Raw genomic sequence first — 22,327 nt, 5'->3', positions numbered from 1 at the left:
TGTGGTGCCCAACGTAGAGCTCCCTCTCTGTACCGTAATACCACCACACCTGGTTGAAATCATTATAAATGATGTTTGTGATACGTGGCTTTTCATTTGAGAGGAAAATGTTTCACTGTCAGCGATGATATCAAATTTGTTGGATATTTTTGTAGAGTTGGAAAGGCCATTAAATCAGCAGGCTGTTGAATCGTGCATCGCCTCCCTCAGATTCCCCAACGATAATGAAATTGAAGCATATGATTGAAATCGGCTTTAAACACTGCTATGATGCACTGCAGGAAAACAGAGCGACTTAATAGAATCTAAAACCGACTTGGAGAAATAGTGGGGAAAAGGAGCTTCATGCCATTAATTTAATTTGTCATTCAGCAGCATATCCTCCACAAATTAGGGGCCTTGGGGTGTAAACAGACTATGAATCAGTGAGTTTATCTATAAAGAGAATCTAAAAGCAACGCACCAGGGAAAGATACTCGCCCCCTTCAATGCAAATCCATTTACAATGATTCCCACAAAAGCTGTTCCTCATCCAGTGAGCTCCTTCATATTGATGACTGAATCATTTCATTATTATCAAAAGAAAATGAAATCTATGCCAGCTCAAGCATCACACATGCCACGTTTCCTGCTTCTAGACCTCATGTGAAAGTACAGATCACAATCTTCATATCTCCATGAAAAAAAAAAAAACGCTCTGATATCTCGAAGAAATCCGTCGTCTCGTTATTGATATTCTGAACGTGTGCCACGGAGACACCAGCATTGCCTGCTCTACTTTTTAGTGCGTTTCTGACTCCAGACCACTTTCGACCTGATTTTCACTAGAGCGTGAAGCAGCAAACCATGTGCGCCTGCCAGCTTACTTCAATCACATAACCCCTTTAGGAATACTGGCCAAAAATACACTTACTACTACTACTACTACTGGTACTGTACATCCATAATAACATCCAGACTTGATGCAGAGATCCAGTTCAGTCTGTATCACAACTGAAATATTATCTGTAATGCCATTGTTTAAACTTCTCTACAGTGCAATATGGTGAGGTTAATCCACCCACCTGAGCATCTTTATTCAGATGATGTATAGGCTCAAACCCCATCTGTCGCCATTTGTTCACATCACCAGCCATAATAATTGTAACAAATGTAACATTAAATGTAACAGTAAAAAACTGCCTTGGAATGAGGTGGCAGCAGTTCTGTCATAATTTACTCAGTCAAATTTGTCTAGCTTGTTTTGTAGAATATATATATATGTGTTTTGTACATACAATGAAAGACTATGGGGCCCAATAATGTTCGGACCCAACTGACTCCCAGAATATCTTCTATAGTGTTTCACAGAAGAAAGTACTTCATACAGGATTGGAATACATCCACACCAGTAGGTGTCAGTGTGATGCCCAAGATCACTCCAAAGAAAAACAAGTGAGGCGTAAACAAAATATACTGTTCAAAATATAATAACACTACGAAGTTCAAACTTGGCAGAGATTTTCAAAGTGGAACCACTTGGAGAGGTCGTGCAAAAAAATAAAAATAAAATAATAATAATAATATAAATAAATAAAATATGTAAAATGGCTAACAGGTTACTCAACAGAACACACCTGAATGTCAATTTTTTTAGGATGTTAGCACATGTTTGCATAGAAAAACAATGGAAAAGCAGCATAGGGAAATGAAAAATCTCATTCTTTGTGAACGGTCCCTTAAAATGTTACTATTTAGGCATGTGTATTTGTATACAGTTTGGCAGAAGAGGAAAGTGTGCGATATTCTTTTAAATTGAGGTCAACATTACTGCAGTAAATCCAGCTACATCATCTCCCAGTTCGTTTCTGTGTGTTTGTGTGAAAGTGTTGGAGCATCTGCATGTGAACTGTGCCACTGCGCTTTGAAGCATTCTGTTTGATAGTACTCACAACAGCTTTAATGTGTTTGTGTGTGCGTGTATGTGAACCACTGTTATGTGCTGAATGAATGAATATTTCTAAAAGTAGGTCTCATTTGCATAAAAGTATGCAAGTCAGTCTGTGCAGAACTCTCGTATGGCAGAGATAACGTAAAGACTTAATTAACTGCATGAAGACGTGATCCTCTCACTCGGAAGATTCCTTAATAGTGACCACGACCTCACCTCTTTTTAAAGAATAAGAACAATCTAAATTCAGTGTACCACAACCTGTTTTCCTGTCTGATGCATTAGCATAGTATTTATCTTTGAGATAAATAGTATTTATAGTATTTATCTTTGAGAGATAAAACATGAGCGAGTGTACAGAAATGTTTGTACTCTTAGCATTCTAGTATATTACATTATTTATGCAGTATACTGTAAATACTGCAGTATGCATATGCTACATTTGACAATGAGCAGTACACATCAGTACTGTTGTACTGCCAATACTAGGGATGTTCATTTTAATGATCGTTAAGATTTTTGATCAATTACTACAATTAATCAAAAAGGTAATCGGAATTTAAAATGGTTTGCCTTTATTTGTGGCAAAAAAGAAAAAAATATATATATATATAATATTTATTTATTTATTTATTTATTTTTCATTCATTCATTTAAATGTGTGCAATTTTGGATTTTTCAGCATTGAATTTAACACTTCAAATAAAACAAATGAAGGTAAAAGCAGATTTTTTTTTTTTATTGCAATTATTTTATTTTGCTTTATTTTAGTTTTAATTTCTCTGATATGTAAAAGACATGCCAGTTTGACCTTTTTTTCACTAAGGACAAACGCAAAAATAATATCAGATGCGATTTTTAAAGATAGTGTGAAATCAAAATTGTTGTTTTTTTCTGCTTTGAGTCCATATGTGTTCTTGACTTTTACATTTTTGCAATGATTAATTGTTTGGAAGTTTCAGTGATTACCATTTCAACTATTCAAATGCAATTCATCCCTCATTAAATATATATGTACTTGTATAGTACTCAAATTTTGAGTAAAAATGTAGTTGTCAATAAGCAGCAGGCATCTGCACAGTTATCGTTTGATTGACAACCTTAAGCCTGACTGACATCTCATTATTTGGTTAGCCGTGTGTCAGAAATTGAGAATTAACACAGCTCTCTGTTTGGCTCTGGAATTTTATTGATATAAGAAAATGGAAAAAAAAACACAAAACAAGGTTTCCTCTTCAAGCAAGCCCCTTTAACCTCTTTTCTCTGCCTCTGCCTGCGGGTGAGTCACCCCGCTGGAGAAATGGTGGTCTCCGTTGCTATGGTTACAAATTTTCAATCTCCGTATTACTTTTCACCAGTCTTGCTGTGTCTTTTGTTCCATTTAATGTCAGTTGCAGTACCTGCAGTCGTGTCTTCCACAAGTCAGTCATTTGCAATAATATCTCTCAATGTATTTCCAGTTATTTGGCTCACAAATACATGTCAATGTTTCAACCCCAAATCAATAAGAATAATAATAATTTATGTTTTTCAATAGAAAATTAAGACCGTTTTTATGACAATTCATATTTTTTGCATCATGGCAATTATTTCATTATTAAATCTTTATCTATCTTTCTGACTAATAAAGTTTCATATGCTTATAGTAATATGCTTATACATCTTTAGAAATATTGTTGCATAAATGAACTATGTATTATTACACATAGGTAACACTTTAGAATAGGGAACACTCTTTCACTTTTAACTCAATAAACTTCTGATTTGCTGCTTATTAATATTTAATAAGGAAGTTGTTAAGTTTAGGTATAGGGTCGGATTAAGGGATCTAGAATAAAGTCATGCAGAATAAGGCATTAATGTGTGCTTTATAAGTACTAATAAACAGCAAATGTGCTAGTAATATGGAAACTAATAAGCAACGTGTTAATGGTGAGAATAGGTCCTTAAAATAAAGTGTTAAAATAATTATTAACCTAAAATAATAAATAAATCCATCTTTCATGAAAATAATTTCACGTTGTAAAAAAAAACAACAACAACATATTATTATTATTATTATTATTATTATTAAGTATTCATTTTCATTACGCAAAATATAATACGTTTTTTTTTTTACTTTTGACTTTTGGGGTGTGTTCTTGTCAGGTATCTGAAACCTGACACCACATTTCCTTCACTAATATGCTGGTTTTATAATGCAAACTGTTTTAGATTAGTTTTTTTGTCTCATGTTGTGCTGTGTTGTCTCTGCTGTTAATGCTCTTATCTCTGCTGTGCAATATGCAGTGCTTTAGGTCAGAATCTCCCACACACACTCAGACTTCAGGCTAGAAGTATCTCTCTCTCTCTCTGTCTCCCTCTGCCTCTGCCTCTGCCTCTCTATTTTTCCTTCCTCCATATTTTACTGCATCCTGCTTCCAAAAGTGGACCATAACGACCTTATTTTATTTGGATTAGTCAGGATTTAGAAGGCACTATGTTAGGCTGCCAATCACAGACTCGTCTTTATTTCATTTAGGTTAGAGATGCATTAGGTAAGGGTTCATTAGCTTATTCATTTCCTATGAGGATTACTTCCTGAAGAAACAAACCTATATTAAATTGACATCATGGGGAAAAAAAGGATTTTCTTTGCTGCTTTTCCAACTAAACAGACATGGCAAATAGTATTTTATTTACCTGCAGTATTTGGTAAAATACCTTTAGTTATGGGTAGTTTTCCATCAGTTACCTTTTTATTTGTTTTTGATGTAGGTTTTGTCAGCTTTCTGGATGGCACACCTCACACAGGACGTGCTTTTAATCAAATATAGTTGTAGTTTATGTTCAGTCGTGATTTAATTGTAGAGCCCTATGATTTCTGTGACGCAGAAAACACGGACAGAATCATGGAATCCAGTCCAGTATAATATGGAATGCCTTCACAACAACCTGTCAAAATAAAAGTTTGGTTTAATATGAAGAAACTGTGACAGAAATATACTATAGTTAATGTAATGATAGGATTCCAACTAATAATCAAATTACTGCTATTTATATATATTTACAAGGAAAAAATAATTGACCAGAATTTATTTACCAAAAAAAATTAAATAAACAGGATTTCTGATAAAAAAGACCATAATAATAATAATAATAATAATAATAATAATAATAATTTTTTTTTTTATATAAAATCAATTAACTAGAGGTGCTTTAGATTCAAATTTAATGAAACCATTAAAATGGAATCCAGAAAATTTATGGGAAGTACTCAATTTGGTAAAAGTAAAACAGAATTTGAAGGAACGTAAAAACGTGTTTCATAGGGCCGGGAAAAAAGTAATTTTGGTTTTATAAATTGCTGATAAATTGAACAATTAAAAAAAAAAAAAAAAAAAAAAAAAATTGTTGACTTCACATTAACATATCAGTGCTCACGTTTTCATATCAACATCAAGTCATTTCACAGGCTAACGTAGTTAAATTGCTTGTTTCCTGTCTATATGGGTTAGTGAGAGGGTAAAAAGTTATCAGAATTAAGCTGGAAAGTAGAGAAAGTGGAAAGTTGTCACCTGTTTACAATGCAAGAGTCCTTGAGTAGTTTTAAAAAGGTGTTGAACGCTGAATCCACGTCCGTGAACCATGATGTTCTGAAGTTTGCCAAATTAGTTAGAAAGTCTCATTTACTTTCATTGCTATTAGCCTATTATCATAACAGATTAAATTTAACGAAGGCAATTAAGCCTGAGCTCTAAGCCCTGTAATGGGACGCAGGCAGCCATCATCATGTAGATTAGATGTAATTATGTTACGTGATTGTCCTTGTTTCCTGGTGCAGTCAGAGGAACGAGTCACTGTTGTTTTTCACTTTACTCGGGAGGACGTTTCATCTGTTTCTCCTTTGTTGACATGATTCGGCGTTTCTGTCTCCGCAGTCCTCTGTACTGTCAGGTTCAGTAACTGTGGCCTTTGAAGCACACCTGAGCTGAGCTCTACTGACTGTGTATGTGTGTGTGTGTGTGTGTGTGCAGATTCCTTGGCTTTTCCTTGTGACCTTGCTTGCACCACACTGTCTCTAAATGAAAGTGAATGAAAAAGGAAGTGAGATGGAGAAAGGATCAATAGGCATCACTGCGAAAGTCGAACACGCGTTAAAGTGACTGCTAATAATTTGAAAGCTTTTCTGTCAGGGTAAATGAATAATTATTGTTATTCATCATAATACAAGATTGGTTGAAAGAGTCCTGGAGGTCAGCCTGTTAACCCCTTGTGCTGCCCTCAAATGAGTGTGCTGAAAAGGCATGACACAATTGATTGTGTTTTACACACTATTTATGACAATTTATGGCTGCTGTCTAGCCTATGATGATCAATCTTTTAATTACTGCTGTTACTCTCAGCAGGTGTGGATAAACACAAAGGCTTGTGTAGGATGCAGCCTAGAGGCCACACGTGTGCAGGGGCCCCGGATTGGCCAAACTAGTTTATCATTTACATCACCACTGTCACTATACAGCATAGCGGCAAAATGTCTGGATGAATGTACAATAGCGGAACACAAAAGTGGAAAATACAAAGGTTAAAAGAACAACGTGACCAATATATACTGAAAAATGGATTAATTTGATAAAGCAAGTTCCCTTTTCCATATTGTGTTTGTGCACACAAAACAGACATCATGCAAATCATTTTTGTGTGTTTATTGTAGTGCAAAGAAACCATGTTCAAATACTGATCTTATATTAGTGCTGTCAAAATTAGCACGTTAACGCAGGCATTTATATATAGTTTGTTGACCAACTTTATATTATTATTTTTACAAATAACAACTAACCACATAACATCCATTCAGAATAAAATGCAAAAACAACAACAACAGACATATATTCTATTTAAATATTACAATGAGAAAGATAATTTTTTATTTTATTTTATATATAATCCTGTATAAAAAAAATAAAAAAAATAAAAATCTGCCAAACATCAATTGTGCTAGGTTTGATCTTATTAATTCCTGCCGTTGTACATTCACAGGCAACTGTTTTAAGAATACTATGGATCCAATACGTTTTCCCACACACGTGCCACACGGTGTAAACCAGTTCTGTATTATTGTCTTTTTTGCAGCTGTAAAACCAACAAACAACATTCTTTTTTTTGTATAAGACATAAACTTGACCATGTAGTCAGTTTGTAGTAAAGAGGATAAAACAAAGTTGACATGTGGACACAGATTATATACAATAGGACACTCCCAAAACATATGAAGAAAAGTACCTGATGTATTACATTTTGAATCTTTTGTATGGAGTTATATATGTCTATTAATAACTTTGAAAATATAATGTATAAGACCAGTTTTTTTAAGTTTTATTCTGAGGTTAGACCACTTCCTCTCCCAGTCGACAGAAAATTGAATGTCAGATAGTAGATTTGAAATGATTTATGCACTCAAAGCACTTACATAGACAGGGGGTATCACCTCATCCACCACCAGTGTGCAGCATCCACCTGGATGATGCGACGGCAACCATATTGCGCCAGAACGCCCACCTCACACCAGCTTACTGGTGGAGAGGAGACGGCATGATCAAGCCAATCAGCAGATATGGGGATTGTTAGGAGGCCATGATGGTCAGAGGCCAATGGGCGAATTTAGCCAGGATGCCGAGGTCACACCTCTACTCTTTTCGAAAGACATCCTGGGATTTTTAATGACCACAGAGAGTCAGGACCTCGGTTAAACGTCTCATCCGAAGGATATTTATGTCCCTATCTAGGTCACGCAATGCTGGGGTCCGTACAGAGTCTGTCGCATCTCTTGCTGTTGAGGCCACAACTGAATCCAAAGTACTCTGTTGTTCTTTAAGTGCAAGCTTGATACCGTTAGCAATGGCGCCTTCAAGATCCTCTCAGGAGATGGTGGAATCTTTGAATTTTTTTCTTTATTGGTGATTGCTCATTCTCTCTTTTCTGACTGTCATTGACCATAGAAATACTCATGATGGGTCAGATAGAGAGTTTATTAGCCTATAATTGTAATATAACCATAATTGTGTTAGCTTATTATTGTAATATTATTATAATATATTTAAAAATGTATTGCAATTGAAAGAATTAAGTAATGCATGTATTATATTATATTATATTATATTATATTATATTATATTATATTATATTATATTATATTATATTATATTATATTATATTATATTATATTATATTATATTATTGTAACAATACAACTCCATGAACCACGGAAGAAGGAGGCGGGAACCGGGGGACAATCAAAATCACAACTTTAATAACAAATTAAACACAAAACAGCGCGACAGCCCCTCGCGGACGACTGCCACACAAAAACAAAAGCAAACACAAAATAAATACAGGTCTGGTCCTCTCTCGTCCGTCACTGTCGTCGCTCCTGTTTTATATCCTTCCATCTTCTCCGTGGGACTCGAGACCAGTGGGTCGAGCAGGGGTCGCTCATTTCCATTCACTCAACCGGCCTTGTTGTTTATACTATTTATTGTTACGGTTATATTTTTGTTACCTTCAAATATATGTATGTCTGTATGCAGTGGAAGCCAAGACAAATTCAAATCCAAGACAAATTCCTTATATGTGTAAACATACTTCACAAATTCAGATTCTGATTTATATTAATTTAGTTCTCACATGTTGAGAATCTAGTGTGTAATAGCGTGTAAAAGAGCAAGCTTGCACATCTGTGTGTGTATTGGTTGTTTAGTATTCAGGAGTCTCACAGTGTCACAGAGGACACGGTGCAGTTGGTCGATCAGAGGAGATGATGCTGATATCTTCATCAGCTCTTATCTCAGTGCAAGAGGTCCTTATCAGACCGACATCTCCTTCACAATGACCCCACCTAATCAATTCGCACACACAATAACAGTTCAACTCCAGACGGATCGATGGATCTCCAATACAAACACTCACACACACACAACACATGTCCTCATGTGTCCCCAGTGAGTTGGGAGACTGTGGTGTATTGCGTCAGGACTGTTGTGATTCCTGCGGCATGAGATCTCAGGGAGGAGGTCATGACACGCTCCTGTGGCACACTGTCAGATCCATCAGCACTCTCTGGAGCTTTGAGTGTGTGCGTGTGTGTTTTGTGGGGGTGTGTCCCAAAAACTCATCACTCATAAATTCAGACAAAGGAGCTGCTGATTGTTAATGTTAATTAATACATTCATTAACCTACCGCTAACCTCAGTGCGTGATTGACACAACCTCCACAGTCTGAATGTGCTGATGGCTGGATTTAAAACGCATGCTGGGAAAAGAAACAATAAGCTGCAGATTTGTCACAATGCCTTTGTGCTCCATCCAGTCAGATGGAGATGTGCCATTTGCAGCTTTAATTACACGCAGGCCATCGTGAGAGATAGTTGTAAATTTCATGCAGTGATTTGCTGAAGTTTGGTTTTGTATTTTAAATGTCATGGCTTCCTCCTCTGTCTTAATTTAGCACATTAATAAGGTCTTTGGAATTAATTAATTTATTGCTCACTGCTAATAAAGTATGTCTTAGCTTTTACCTGCATTAGTGACACTTACATTTCTGTACTTTAGACATTTAACAGATCTCTGGTTAAAAAAAAGTTTTTAGTGTTTCAAACCCGTAACCAGGCAAAATTTCTCACCAGTATGTCTTTGTGTCTGTCTGTCTGTCTGCTTGTCTATCTTTTTGGTCTGTCTGTCTCTGTATGTCTTTCTGTCTGTTTGCTTGTCTGTGTCTGTCTGTCTGTCTGTCTGTTTGCCTGCCTGCCTGTCTATTTGTCTGTCTGACTGCTTGTCTGTGTCTGTCTGTTTGTCTGCTTGTCTGTCTGTGTCTGTCTGTCGGTCTGTCTGTGTCTGACTGTCTGTCTGTCTGTGTGTCTGCCTGTCTCTGTCTATCTGTCTGACAGTCTGTCTGCCTGTGTCTGTCTGCTTGTCTGTGTCTGTCTGTCTTTCTGTTTGTCTGTCTGTGTCTGTCTGTGTGTCTGCCTGTCTCTGTCTGTCTTTCTGTCTGTCTGTCTGTCTGTCTGTCTGTCTATCTTTGTCTGTCTGTGTCTGTCTGTCGGTCGGTCTGTCTGCTTGTCTGTCTGTTTGTCTGTCTGTCTTTCTTTCTGTCTGTCTTTCTGTCTGTCTGTCTATCTATCTTTGTCTGACTGTGTCTGTCTGTTGGTCTGTCTGCTTGTCTGTCTGTCTGTCCGTCTGTCTGTCTGTCTGTGTGTCTGCCTGTCTCTGTCTATCTGTCTGACAGTCTGTCTGCTTGTCTGTGTCTGTCTGTCTTTCTGTCTGTATCTGCCTGTGTCTGTCTGTCTTTCTTTCTGTTTGTCTGCCTGTGTCTGTCTGTCTTTCTTTCTGTCTGTCTGTCTGTGTGTCTGCCTGCCTGTCTGTCTGTGTCTGCCTGTCTGTGTGTGTCTGACAGTCTGTCTGCCTGTGTTTGTCTTTGTCTGTCTTTCTGCCTGTCTCTGTCTGTCTTTCTGTCTGTCTGTGTCTGTCTGTGTCTGACTGTCTGTGTCTGACTGACTGACTGTCTGTCTGTCTGTCTGTGTCTGTCTTTCTGCCTGTCTCTGTCTGTCTGTCTTTCTGTCTGTGTCTGTCTTTCTGTCTGTGTCTGTCTTTCTGCCTGTCTCTGTCTGTCTGTCTGTGTCTGTCTGTCTGTCTTTCTGTCTCTCTGTCTGTCTGTCTTTCTGTCTGTCTGTCTGTCTGTCTTTGTCTGTCTGTCTGTATGTATTTGTATAATATAAAGTACAAGTGATTTGTTTTATTGTTTGAGTATTTTATCTATTTATTTATTTATTTTTTACATTTTGCAATGCAGTGTGGTCTGGACACGTTTTGTGCGATTCCCTTATGTTAAGTATTTGTTAAGTAACTGTTACAATATCTGAGTGGTACAGTGGTTCTGTTTCTTGCCATTTTCTTGTCTTATACGTCATCTAGTTTATTTGATTGCCCCTGTCTAGTTTTTCTGATTGTGTTCATGTAATGAAGTAGCTATTCATGTGTAACCCTGCATCATGCTTTTCTGCTTATCCAGAGTCTTATCACAGTCTGATAGTCTCTAGAGACCAGACGCTCATAAATCACATCACCCACTGCCACCCAAACACTCGACACCGAACTGGAGACCCTATTAACCTGCTCCTATCTTAATGAGTTAGTTAACGCACTATTTTCTGTTAATGTAGCTCATCCTTGAGCTCGGGGGCCTGGGGAATGCTGGGAAAGTGTGATAATTGGCTGTAGTTTATCATCGATTGCAGACTGATGAATGGGGCAAGAGGGACTCCATTTGTTTATGTCTTGTTTTGCTTTATCTCATTGCCATCTTCCCCTCCCCCTCACCTCTCCATCTTTCCTCGCCTGTAGGCTGGAGTCAACGTGCTCCTGCAGGATGTGAACGGGAACATTCCACTCGACTACGCCACAGAGGGGACGGAAACCAGCTACATCCTCATCAAACACCTGGAGGAGAATGGTAGGATCCTTCATTCATTTGGTTCTTTATTTGTCAGTTTTATTTGACTACATAAAAAAGTATACTACCATTTACAAGTTTGGTTTAGATTGTGATTGATTTGATTGATTTCGCCATAGCTGCATTTATTTGATAAGGAATGCAGTACAAACTGTAATATTGTGAAATATTAATACAATTTAAAATAATTTAAATATTTCTATTTGAATGTATTTTAAAACTCAATTTATTTCTGTGATGCAAAGATGAATTTTCAGCATCATTACTCCAGTGTTTAGTGTCACATGGTCCCTCAGAAATTATTGTATTATGATTATTTGCTGTTTAGGACATATTTTAGAACTCTTCTGTTCTGTCTGGATTTTTTATTTTTTTTTATAAACTGAAACTGCAGCAGCTCTTTTTCATCTTGTCTGGTGTAGGGCACATTCTAGTTAGATTTTTGTGTGACACCGTGTTTCCCATTGCTAACACCTGTAAACAACAAAGCAGTCCTGACAACTGATAACCGCTCAAATATATTTCTACCGACTGAATTGTATGTACAGTCCTACCATTCAGCCGTGTCGTTGTTAACAGTCATCCGTTCTGTCAGCTCACATGCTGGATTCAGTTAGAGTTACTTTAGCCTGAGAATCAATCAGTGAGATCCAGCGAAACAGACACACTTCTCTGGGCTGCTGTCACTTAGCTCGTTTATCATTAGAGTCAAGCCTCCAACTAACTCTGTACAGCTCCTCATCTTCTATTATGCTGCTCTGATCTGCTTTGTCTAATAGAGCACTATTTGCAAGTTAAGATGATTTGTATTCTCCATTTGAGACAAAATGAGGACACTGAGAGAGATCCCGTCTTGTCTGATCCCGTACATAATAGCTCGGTCACAATAACTCCTCCTGTCCATCATCTGCTTCCCACCTCATCACCTGTCTTTGTGTATGTCAGGAGTGGACATGAGTTCTATGCACCAGATGAAGACCCAGCGCTCATCCACCATGCTGTCTGACTTGAGGCAGCTGGTCAGCAGCGGGGGCAGTGTCAATCAACAAAATGATGACGGGGTCACGCTGGTGAGAAAATGCATCCATCCCGAAATGTGTTACGGTTGGCTGATCTCTAAATATAGCACAGTCTGTGTAATGTGTACAGATGGTGATTTGAATCGGAAGGCTCAGAGCATGTGACGTGTGCATCTGTGTTTGCAGCTACACATCGCCAGTGCCAGTGGTTATAAGGAGGTGGTGTCTGTGCTGCTGGAGAACGGGGCAGATGTCCAGGTGTCTGACAACAGCTTCTGGACACCATTACATCTGGCTGCCAAATACGGGCAGGTACATATCATTAAATGGCATTACATGTCATTTCAGGATGGACACTGACTCGAAATCACAGTTAAATGTGGACTAAACCAGGGCTTTGGGACTTTAGGCACATGATTGATAGAATATTATATGTATTTGTTTTCTTCAGATATTTTAGAAATGTAGAAATGTTTTTTAACATGCCAAACCTCCCTGTGTTAATTTAATTTAATTTAATTTAATTTAATTTAATTTAATCTGAAGTGCTATGAAATAAAAAAACACACACACAACTAGAAATTAAATAAAAAATAAATTAATTTAATTTAAGATTAATATTTCACTACATATTAAATGCAAATAAGTTAATTAAAATAATTTTTACGTTATTTATTAAAAGTATTTACATGCCAAGCTAAAGATAGCAGGTAAGTAAAATAAATACATATTACGTTAATCCATAGTGTTATACAAATAAACAAATGTATACTATAAAAGTTGTTTATTTATTTATGTGTTTGTTTTTTTTTACTTCTGTAGCACTTGGTGTCAAAAAGGCTGCTGAATTGGACAAAACAAATGTTCGGGCTAATTTGAATTCGCATGAGTGTAATATGCTATATTTCATTTGCCTTTGCATTTAGCCATTTTATCAGATTTCTGGTCACGGACTGTGGAACGTATTGAAATTAGTTATCGTAGACCAAATACAGCTAATTAATTCACCTACCCTTCCTGTTTCTAAATTAATGACGCTTCATCATTGCATTGATCTTACCGATCCTCAGCCAGATTGACTCTCGCCTGGAGGATCATATGAAGTACTAATGTGTTTTATAGTTGAATAACACTGCTTACGCTAGAGGAGATTGATTTCTAGAGGAAAGGATGAACCTGCTGACATGGTCAAATATTTGATAATGTTTCAGGTTGCTGATGAAGAGAGTTTTCCTTCTTTCTTCTCCTTTGTTCTTTTTGTCCCTCAGGATACTCCTGCCTACTTGCACACCTTTCTGTTTTCCTTTTCCCTCCCCTCTTTCTTTTCTGAGGCTCAGGTTTTTAGTTTGCTTTTGCAGCCAAGTGTATGGTTTAGTTTTTCTTTTCATTATCCATGTTCTACTAACTATGTTGCTGGTGCTGGAGCCAAAACTTTCAGAGCCCTACTAGGACATGGTGACTTATAAAAATATGGCAATTGTTTTGGTGGCAGATTACAGTTTTTATTATTCTAGTCATTTTGGTGGAAATGGACCTCTAGAGATTCAAGAGAGAGAGAGTGCAAGACAATACTCTGCTGAGAGTTACAAAAACTCCTGTGGCTGTGGTAGATTTGACATTATAGTAATCATAAATTCAGTATCATGATACTTAAGATACCTATCTTCAGTATATCCTTCCATATTCTCAAGGAACCTCAAACTGCACAGTCATATTATCATGAAAAAGGATGTAAAATGTAATTAGTATTTGTTAGTGGAGGGTGGGCTGAGATTGCAGTGACTAGTGTTTGATCTGTAGTCTCAGACACCCACACACACACTCGCAAATAATAAACACACTCCGAGAGATGTTTTCTCTGCCCACATCTATAAGTCATTGCGGCAGGGCAGAATCTTTCTCAAACACACAGACAGACACATCGAGTCAGTCATTAGCACTGCAGATGGTTGTGTGACTCAGCAGAACTGCCATGCACCATCTGAACCGCTGGAAACATTGAACACTACATGCAGTAAACACTGGAGAACACTGCAAACAGGGTGGTAATACAGTATTACTCCCACCACCTATCACATACACGTTTATTTGGCAGCGGTGAGTAAATATGTGATGTGTACAAGCCACTATGGTGTTTTTAAAGCCTCTCTGAGACAATTACACACTCTTGTTGAACTAAAACCTTTGATTATATTATGAGAATCAGACTAGATAAAAGCTGGCAAAGCATGTGTCTGGTTGACTTCGTGCTGATCTTCAGGCTTTTCTGCCTCTCATACAGCAGCAGTTTCATTCACGGCTTCATGCATGTTTTCTCTCTCTCTCTCTGATATTAACTTTAGCCATTAAGAGCTTCACAAAAAAATGAAGCAACCCAGGTTTGCTTCTTGACATTTCACTTTTATATTATATTTCTTTTTCATGGATGGATGGATGGATACAAAATTAAACCTTTAATAATTAAATAATTAAAAACAAATACAAAACTAAACCTGTAAAATTGATTGAATGGAGGAACCAACAAACAAATAAATAAATTGATGAATTCTTTAGCTATTAAAAAAAAAAAAAAAACTGTATTTGCTGACATTTTGGAAACTAATAAACTACTCAGAAGTTATAGCAATGGTTGTAAGATGATATACATATTTAAAATTAAATTGCACACTTAAGGTTTAAGCCATTTCTATTGAATTCAGCCTTCTGACAAGTTATTCTGTTGTATTTTCTCCCTAAAGCTGTTTTGAGCTAATTTTGGACACATACATAATACATCAAAACATGCTTTCACTTCAGACATAGTATGCAGACAGTCACGCACACTCCTGCTGCACAAATCCAGTCTGAAACAGTGATATAGTGCCATGTGTGCGTGTGTGTTTGTGTAAAGCAAGCAGATGCACACTAACAGAATTAAATAGACAAGTAAACAAGTGAGAAATAATTTAACAAGTGAGAAATAATTCAACGGCCCCGAGTCAATTATTTCCCACTTATATATTTAAAGGGGTTCGTCCGGGTTTTGTCCTTAAATTGCTATTGTGAGTAGGAAAACATTTTTCCACATCTCATCCAATGCCTCTTTTGCTAGCTCCAAAACGTAATTTTAAAGCTGGTAAAGGAGGCTTGAGCCGTTGATTGCATTCTAATGCAGTTATTTATGAAGTTATTAGAAAGAGAGCGAGAGAGAGACAGAGAGACACCGAGAAAGAGAAAGAGAGAGCTTGTGTGAATTAGGCTAACGTTACCTTTTGCATCTCTAAACAGCATTGTGATTACCTTGCTAGTGGGAAATGTCATGCTTTAAGTTTCTACACTATATAGGCTAACTGATAAAATGGTCAAGGCAGTGCTGACAACACCTTTTTGTGCAAACTGCGTGAACATTATTACGGTTTTACTGTGCGAAGTGATATGGAACTAACTGTAATGCGGTCAAGAGAGCTGCCTGGAACTACATTCGGCGTGTTTACCAGAAAATAATTGCACACCTCAGAAATTGTGTCAGTCAATCAGAATCAATCATTCAACAGCCCCGTAGTATAAATGTAGATGAATATGTGTGTATCTGTGTGCAGGCTGTGTGAATGTGAGGTGTGAGCATATGTTTGGTGCTGGAAGCAGGAGCAGAGCCAATGCTTTAGATTAGACTCCAAGCTGATGGATGCAGACGTCTTTAAGATGTGACCTACATCTTTTAGCATTCTCTTTGAGTTCCTCTCAAGATGTGTGTGTGCGTGTGTTTGTGTCCCTGCAGACCCACATAGTGAGCCAGCTGTTGAAGCACAAGGCAGACCCTACTCTCCTGAACTGCAGCCAGGACAAGCCCTCAGGTACAAGCACACACAAAAACTGCACTAGTGGTCAACCTATACAACGTTTTGAGTGACTGATGTTGATATCTAGGAGGAGCTGGTTCTGTTTCACCACAACGTGTTGAAAAAAGAGAGAGAAATAAAGAAAGAAAGAAATCAAATAAACTTTGGTTTTCCCCATAAATTACTATTAAAAAAGATTTTTTTTTCACTTTAATTATAATAATATATTGTCAATTGTATAATATATTGTAAATGTAATAATAATAATAATAATCATAATATTATATTATATTCCGGACTATATAAGTCGCACTTTTTTTCATAGTTTGGCTGGTCCTGCGACTTATAGTCAGGTGCGACTTATTTATCAAAATTTATTTGACATGAACCAAGAGAAATTAACTAAGAAAAATGTAACGATACATGTATTCGTCCCGAACCGTCACGGTACGGACATCTCTGTTTCGGTGCATTAGGCCTTACAATTAATACATTTCAGCGACTCAACTTAGAAAACACGTATTTGTTGTCTTATTAATAATACTTCACTGTAAAAGGTCTACTTTTTGTTTATGTGGCATTACTATCATTAGTACCGTATTTTCCGGACTATATAAGTCACACTTTTTTTCATAGTTTGGCTGGTCCTGCGACTTATAGTCAGGTGCGACTTATTTATCAAAATTTATTTGACATGAACCAAGAGAAATTAACTAAGAAAAATGAACCAATATAACCATTTCTCTTGGTTCTTGGTTCTAAATAAATGCGACTTATAGTCCAGTTCGACTTATATATGTTTTTTTCCTCATCATAACATATTTTTGGACTGATGCGACTTATACTCAGGTGCGACTTATAGTCCGAAAAATACGGTATATATTAGTATTCATAATTTCAGACCAACAGTGTTTATGAATGGTGAGATGTGTATCAAGTATCCTCAAAAGATTTTAATATTAATATTTTTTGCTACATCAACCCATGTGACATTAAATTTACCAAACAGCTGCAAAATCTGCTCACATTCCTAACTTTACAGAATATATAGTACATCTCTGTGACTTTCACACAGAAAAGAGCTGAAACCAAAGTTGTCTGGGATGTGCTACACACTTGTGCCCCTGAGTTTGAGAGTGTCAGACTGTTCTTCCTCTCTAGAGCTTTCTGTTGGATGTGAATATTTCATAGCTGGGCAGATTCATTCAGTTCAGTCTTTCTCCCTCTTCGCTTCTCTGCTGATGTCTGTGAAACTGCTTCCACTCTCCTGTGGCTCTGGATGGCAAACGAATCAACTGCTGTCACAGCTAACTGAAACCAAGAGATTTAAAGGGAAATATAACGAGAAACAAGATTTTGCTCTAAAAAAAAAAAAAAGTTTGATATGGTCTGACAACATTTCAGAACTTCCATACAGTTCACTTATGGTTAGGAAACGTACCTGAATAAAAGAAGTTATTGAGAAACTCTGTGGTGTGTATCAGAATCAGAATCAGAATCAGAATGAGCTTTATTGCCAGGTATGTACACATACGAGGAATTTGTTTTCGTGACAGAAGCTCCGCAGTACAACAGAATGACAGCGACAGAACATAAAACACATGATAAAAGAATAAAAAATACAAATAAGTAGATAGTAAATAACAATATACAAATGACAATTGTAGGCAAGTATATTACAAAATGAAGTTATGTATGTACATATATATTGTGTGCAAAATTTAAGTGTATACTAAGTATGTGTGTTAGATAAATAAAGTGTGTGTGTATATAAATATAAAGTGTAGTGTGTCCGCCGTTATTATAAGCTGTTCATAAGATGGATTGCCTGGGGGAAGAAACTGGTCCTGTGTCTGGTCGTTCTAGTGCTCAGTGCTCTGTAGCGTCGACCAGATGGCAACAGTTCAAAGAGGGAGTGTGCTGGATGTGAGGGGTCCAGAGTGATTTTGACAGCCCTTTTTCTCACTCTGGATAAGTACAGTTCTTGAATAGATGGAAGGGTTGAACCGATGATTCGCTCAGCAGTCCGGACTACCCTCTGTAGTCTTCTGAGGTCAGATTTAGAAGCTGAGCTGAACCAGACAGTTACTGAAGTGCAGAGGATGGATTCAATGATGGTGGAGTAGAACTGTTTCAGCAGCTCCTGTGGCAGGTTAAACTTCCTCAGCTGGCGGAGAAAGTACAACCTCTGCTGGGCCTTTTTCACAATGGAGTCAATGTGAATGTCCCACTTCAGGTCCTGAGAGATAGTGGTGCCCAGGAACCTGAATGACTCCACTGCAGTCACAGTGCTGTTCATGATGGTGAGTGGGGAGAGTGCAGGGGGGTTTCTCCTGAAGTCCACGATCATCTCCACTGTTTTGAGGGTGTTAAGCTCCAGGTTGTTGAGACTGCACCAGACAGCCAGCTCTTTTACCTCCTGTCTGTAAGCAGACTCGTCACCGTCCTGAATGAGGCCGATGAGTGTGGTGTCATCGGCAAACTTCAGGAGCTTGACAGAGAGGTCCTTAGATGTGCAATCATTAGTGTACAGGGAGAAGAGCAATGGGGAGAGAACGCACCCCTGGGGAGCTCCGGTGCTGATTGTACGGGTGCTGGATGTGTATTTTCCCAGCCTCACTAGCTGCTATACATATATATACAACTTACAACTAACAAACGTAAGTGACCTGTTCAGCAAATAGTTTGTTGTTGTTATTAGCATAAACCTTAAAATAATAATGGTGATAATAATTCTGCAAGAATAAAACTGCCAGTGGAATAAGAAAAAATAACTTAATTCATGAATCAAGATTCTTTATTTAGTCTTTGCATCTGCAATTTTGCTTCTATTGACTTGAGGATATTTTATTTTATTTTTTAAACTGGAAAGCAGAAGTATTGATTAAGAAAATGATGTAAGATTTAATTCTGTCCCCGTGCTGCATGGCTTGCAGGAGCATCAGAGACACTCGTGACCTCATGCTAAATCTCCAGCGAGGTGTTCTTTCTCCTGACTCCACAGACTCGCTCTCCTTTCCCCAGCGCTCCGCATCTCAGACTCCAATCAATAGCTCATTCTAAGACTCTGGCTTAACTCAAGGATGTCTGGGTTGAAACGTAGAGCTCAGAGAGGATGAAAAGTGAATCCTTTCTTTTCACTTAAAGTCTCTTTAGAGAGCAGTGTATATATCTGACTTTTTCAAGACAATGTGTGTGACTGGAGGACCATTCTCTTGGGTGTCACTCTTTCTTGGTAGGAAAGAAAAAAGGCTGGTCCCTTATAGTTCCTTTCTTGGGGGACGGATTATCCACCTCCCCGTCCCCCAGTCGGAGCACAGATGGATCAATCTGCAGCAGGGCTAAATGCCCATCACAATACGGCCACATCCATGTGAGAGACAGAGGGGATGAGGGAGTAAATCAATTAGGGAAATCGTGGCCCAAAATGATATTATAAATGCTATGTTTAGTCTCTAATAATTGTCATACTTTGTAGAGATGGAACTGTTTGCCTTCTCTATGAAAAGAAATAGCTTAGACAAAAATGGAAGTTTAGTTATCTTTCTAACCTAATATTTCTTTCCTTCATCTAAAAATGTATAATTCTCTTTTAATCTTCTGCTACAACTGAACAATCACTTCTGACTTGAAGTAATATGATTTTATACATTGACCCACATTCTTCTTTTGTTTTTTTTTTTGTTTTTTTTCTCCTTTCTTTTTTTACAGACATAGCTGCTACTGAGCAGATTGCAGAGATGCTGATGAGAGCAGAGGAATTCTGGGTACAGAAACAGACAGACCCCTCAGCTCTGCCTCCACAGTCAGAAGAGCACTACACAGAGACTAACCAGGACAGCATCCTGCCTGTGAAGAAACTGTATGTGCAGTATTTACAGACTTTATGTATGATTCAGTAAAAAAAAAAATGATATTTGGGGAAAGATGGTAAAAAAAATAAAAAATAAATAAAAAAATATAACATGTTATAAATGTACTGAATCTGTTCTCATACTGGGGCATTAAAATGCAATATAATGCCCCAGTATGAGGGGACAAGATAATGCCCCAGTATGAGAACAGATTCTGTACATTTATAACATGTTATAATTATGGGTTTTTTATTATTTATTTATTTTTAAGCATTTTTGCAGCATTATTAAGGCCATTGTAATTATAGCATAAATGCATTCATGCCACCTCTGAGCTGCATTAAAGATTAGGTAAATGCTACTTTAGATGCAGGTTTTGTGCCACCATGGCAGTGCAAAGATGGGTTTTGTTGATATTGACTGATTTCTTTCTTTTTTAAAATTCTTTCTTCAGGGCTACTATGGCTCTACCCATCTCTCGGAGGGACAGTTTGTTGGAGAAGGAGGCCATGTTCAGGGACTCAGGAGGAGCTCTGACGCTGCAGCCTTCACTTGATAGCGGGCTGGACGGACCGTATCCCAGCGCTGCAGGAAAACTGGAGCAGGTCAGAGGAGAATTGGGAACTTCTCTGGGGAAAACTGTCCTTCAGAGACAGTTTAACATTTCTAGAGTACATATTATGGTCATTCTTCTGAAACAAAGCACTAAAGATCATCTAGCTCTGTTCAAAAACACAGTGACATACTTATATGTACAGCACGACATTTAATGCACAAGCATCTATAAACTGAAATGATCCCATACATTCACTTCTATAAAGCAACTGGATTATGTACTGGTCTTGCACATTCAGGGTGATTTTTTTTTTTTTTCTTGTTCCTAAAGAGTACAAGACAGGTTTTGGATTAATGCATTTGATAAATCAAACACAATGAAACCCGGACATTTATTAAAGTAGGCTTAACAGTTTCCCTAAAGTAAACATAAAATATACATATTATATATTTACTTGTGTTGGTCCAAATACAAATCCTGTTCATTTGTTTATGTGCAATACAAAAGAGAATTTTACATTGCCTTTAAAATACATCCGAATATTTGAATCATTTGAGTATTTCTGATTTCGTAATAGAGAATGTGTTTTGTGTTTCAGGTGAAACTAATGCCTCCTGCTCCTAATGATGACCTTGCATCCCTCAGTGAACTCACAGACAGCAGCCTGCTCTACGAGATGCAGAAGCGCTTTGCTAACGACCAGATATATGTACGTAAATACTCAAACACACATACAATCATAGGGGCTATAATGAAACATGCAGTTTTTTTACTCAGAGTTGTGTATTAACCATGTCACTTCCTAAATCCTCAAATTGCGAATAAATACACAGTTCGAAACCCAACCCTCAGTTAGCCCATTCAGAAGCAGCCTTTCATTCTCTGTCTTAACCCACTCTGAAGGAGTCAACGTCCGGTTTCGGGCCTCTATCATACACTGTGATAGATGTGGTCTTTCACCAAGCCATCCGGTCCAGTGTGCCTTTCTCATACACACACACACACACACACACAAACTGCTGCTGTATCTCTTGTCTTGAGGTCTTGGAGAGTGGCCAAGGCCTCTGTTTGTAACGTGGCCGAGGGACTGGTGTTTGGATTGCAGCCCTCTAGGTCTCACTGTATTCAGGCCAAAGACTCGAGCCAGCCCTGGGGAGATGAAAAGACATTCTTACACTGACTCTCTGTTAATGGCTGCTGTCGTTACTGCTACTGTTACCACAATAACTCTTGCTACTATAAATCTTTAAACATTTATTATATGTCTTAACGGTACTATAATCCTACAGCTGCAATAACTCAGTTATTCTTTATTCTATCTCTACCAAAACAGATACTGTCAAAGCCATTACTGCTACGTATTTATATTTAAAGGGCCATTTCTCCAAAGACTGGTAGTTTAGTTTTATAGGACAGTATTTATTTTTATTTTTTTATCTTTTTCTGACTTTCAATATTTTCTATTTTGCTCTGTGATTTCAATGTGGTTTGTAATTTGGACCTAACTGCACTAGACTTGTTCATTATTAATATATATATATATTTTTAATAAATGCAAATCTGTTACTTAGGTCTTGTCCACACGGACAGGGTTATTTATAAAACAACATATTTTTCTACACGGTTTGGCCGTTCGTCCACACGCAAACGCAGCACCAGGTCACTG

At 37.5% G+C, this 22,327-nt stretch overlaps 1 protein-coding gene across 4 annotated transcripts in view; it reads left to right on the top strand.

Moving 5' to 3' along the window:
• Window positions 1-22,327, top strand: part of myo16 (myosin XVI) — a 207,101-nt gene that overhangs the window by 75,221 nt on the left and 109,553 nt on the right. For all 4 annotated transcript variants that reach the window (XM_052565932.1, XM_052565933.1, XM_052565931.1 and 1 more), the window contains exons 5-11: window positions 11,306-11,414; window positions 12,360-12,484; window positions 12,620-12,745; window positions 16,191-16,266; window positions 19,963-20,113; window positions 20,560-20,710; window positions 21,260-21,370. In XM_052565932.1, coding sequence (XP_052421892.1) covers window positions 11,306-11,414; window positions 12,360-12,484; window positions 12,620-12,745; window positions 16,191-16,266; window positions 19,963-20,113; window positions 20,560-20,710; window positions 21,260-21,370 — 849 coding nt within the window. The remainder of the gene's footprint in view (window positions 1-11,305; window positions 11,415-12,359; window positions 12,485-12,619; window positions 12,746-16,190; window positions 16,267-19,962; window positions 20,114-20,559; window positions 20,711-21,259; window positions 21,371-22,327) is intronic.

This window comes from Carassius gibelio, chromosome B9, assembly GCF_023724105.1.
Source record: "Carassius gibelio isolate Cgi1373 ecotype wild population from Czech Republic chromosome B9, carGib1.2-hapl.c, whole genome shotgun sequence".
NCBI classification, from domain to species: domain Eukaryota; kingdom Metazoa; phylum Chordata; class Actinopteri; order Cypriniformes; family Cyprinidae; genus Carassius; species Carassius gibelio.
The sequence above is the reverse complement of the archived record's forward strand: the minus strand, read 5'-3'. Positions and strand labels throughout refer to the sequence as shown.